At 37.9% G+C, this 2,500-nt stretch overlaps 1 protein-coding gene across 1 annotated transcript in view; it reads right to left on the bottom strand.

Moving 5' to 3' along the window:
* Positions 1-2,500, bottom strand: part of rsph14 (radial spoke head 14 homolog) — a 7,990-nt gene that overhangs the window by 4,167 nt on the left and 1,323 nt on the right. The window contains exon 2 of the mRNA XM_075468890.1: positions 1,317-1,419. Coding sequence (XP_075325005.1) covers positions 1,317-1,419 — 103 coding nt within the window. The remainder of the gene's footprint in view (positions 1-1,316; positions 1,420-2,500) is intronic.

Genomic DNA, 2,500 nt, shown 5'->3' with positions numbered 1-2,500 from the left:
CAGATCTAACATATTTAACAGATCTAACAGATCTAACATATTTAACAGATTAACAGATCCAACGGATCTAATAGATTAGATCTAACAGATCTAACAGATCTAACAGCTCTAACAGATCTAACAGATTTAACAGATTAACAGATCCAACGGATCTATTAGATTAGATCTAACGGATCTAACAGATCTAACAGATCTAACGGATCTAACATATTTAACAGCTCTAACAGATCTAACAGATTTAACAGATCTAACAGATTTAACAGATTTAACAGATCTAACATATTTAACAGATCTAACAGATCTAACAGATTTAACAGATTTAACAGATCTAACAGATTTAACAGATTAACAGATCCAACGGATCTAATAGATTAGATCTAACGGATCTAACAGATCTAACAGATCCAACGGATCTAATAGATTAGATCTAACGGATCTAACAGATCTAACAGATTAACAGATCTAACATATTTAACAGATTAACAGATCCAACGGATCTAATAGATTAGATCTAACGGATCTAACAGATCTAACGTATCTAACGGATCTAACGGATCTAACATATTTAACAGATCTAACAGATCTAACATATTTAACAGATCTATCCGATCTAACAGACTCTAACAGATCTAACAGATCAGCAGCCCACAGATCTAACAGATTTAACAGATCTAACATCTAATGGATCTCACAGATCTAACGGATCGAACATATTTAACCGATCTAACAGATCTAACAGATCTAACAGATTAACAGATTAACAGATCCAACGGATCTAATAGATTAGATCTAACGGATCTAACAGATCTAACAGATTAACAGATTAACAGATCCAACGGATCTAATAGATTAGATCTAACGGATCTAACAGATCTAACAGATCTAACGGATCTAACATATTTAACAGATCTAACATATTTAACAGATCTAACATGTTTAACAGATCTAACATGTTTAACAGATCTTACAGATTTAATAGATCTAACAGATCTAACAGATCAAACGGATCTAACGGATCTAACATATTTAACAGATCTAACATATTTAACAGATCTAACATGTTTAACAGATCTAACATGTTTAACAGATCTTACAGATTTAATAGATCTAACAGATCTAACAGATCAAACGGATCTAACGGATCTAACATATTTAACCGATCTAACAGATCTAACAGATCTAACGGATCTAACATATTTAACGGATCTAACGGATCTAACAGATCTAACATATTTAACGGATCTAACGGATCTAACATATTTAACGGATCTAACGGATCTAACAGATCTAACGGGTCTAACGCCGCTCTGACTCACCTGCCTAAGCTGTGGCCCGTCAGCAGCTGCAGCAGCTCGCAGGTTTTTCCTCTCACCGATGGATCTTCGTCCTTCAGCAAAACTCTCAGCTGCTCCAGAAAACCTGCAGAAGAAGAAAAGTGTGACGCCAACATTTTTCTTTGTTTTCAGTTTACGTGCTCAGATATGAACAATAAGGAAAGATAATAAACCTGATGCTGATTTCAGCTTCCGAGTCAGCTGATTAAAACGAATTATCTGATTGGTTTGGATGTAAGAATCAAACCATCTCTGAGCTGTTGTTATAGGATCCATCTCCACAGAAAGCTCTCAGATCCTGAAGTCCAACTTATCAGAAACACACTACATCTGGTTCGGGTTGTACTTAGGTTAAAAAGCACTTTATTTATCCCAAAGAGAGGCGATAAACACACAGCAGGGTTGGTGTTTCTCAGCTTTAAATTAGGAAAATGAAGTGCGAATTACTCTGTTTTTAAAACATATCCAACATTTCAGGGTTCCAGCTGTTCTTTTCATTGGTTCCCCTTCATTCTCTCCACTTCCTGTCCTCCTGTCACATCTAAGGAGTTATGTTGGCATCCAGGGCTCTGCAAGGAAGTGGTTTGCGTCTTACTTGTCCAGTAGAACCTTCTCCGTTATGGTCGGTGACCTTTCCTCTTCCAGTGCTCCTCTCTCCTGTGGAGTCCCTCAAGGGTCTATTCTTGGCCCTATCCTCTTCTCATTGTACATGCTACCACTTTGGTCAGTTATAGCCCGGCACAACCTTTCTTTCCACTGTTATGCAGACAATTTACACATTTATCTACCATTGAACCCAAACAGTAACAGTGCACAATGTTCTTTGTTTAATTGTATTGCTGATATTAAGCAGTGGTTGGCCCAAAATGTTCTTCATTAAAACTGAATGCATTGGGTTTGGCACTTCGTCTTCAAAGCTTAGTTCAACCGTCAGAAATCTGGGAGTGACCTTTGACCTTTGATCTGAGGTCGGACAAACAAATGAACAATGTCGTCAGGACTTGTTCTTTCCAGCTACGTCTCCTGGCCAAAGTTAAAATGTTTTTAAGTCGTCATGACCTTGAGAAAGCCATACATGACCTTGAGAAAGCCATCCATGACCCCCAGGCTCTGGAATAAGCCCCCCCTCCGTCCAGCTGTGTCTTATTTCTGACCTGGGCCTCTTC

Source organism: Odontesthes bonariensis, chromosome 6 (genome assembly GCF_027942865.1).
Source record: "Odontesthes bonariensis isolate fOdoBon6 chromosome 6, fOdoBon6.hap1, whole genome shotgun sequence".
Lineage (NCBI taxonomy): Eukaryota > Metazoa > Chordata > Actinopteri > Atheriniformes > Atherinopsidae > Odontesthes > Odontesthes bonariensis.
The sequence above is the reverse complement of the archived record's forward strand: the minus strand, read 5'-3'. Positions and strand labels throughout refer to the sequence as shown.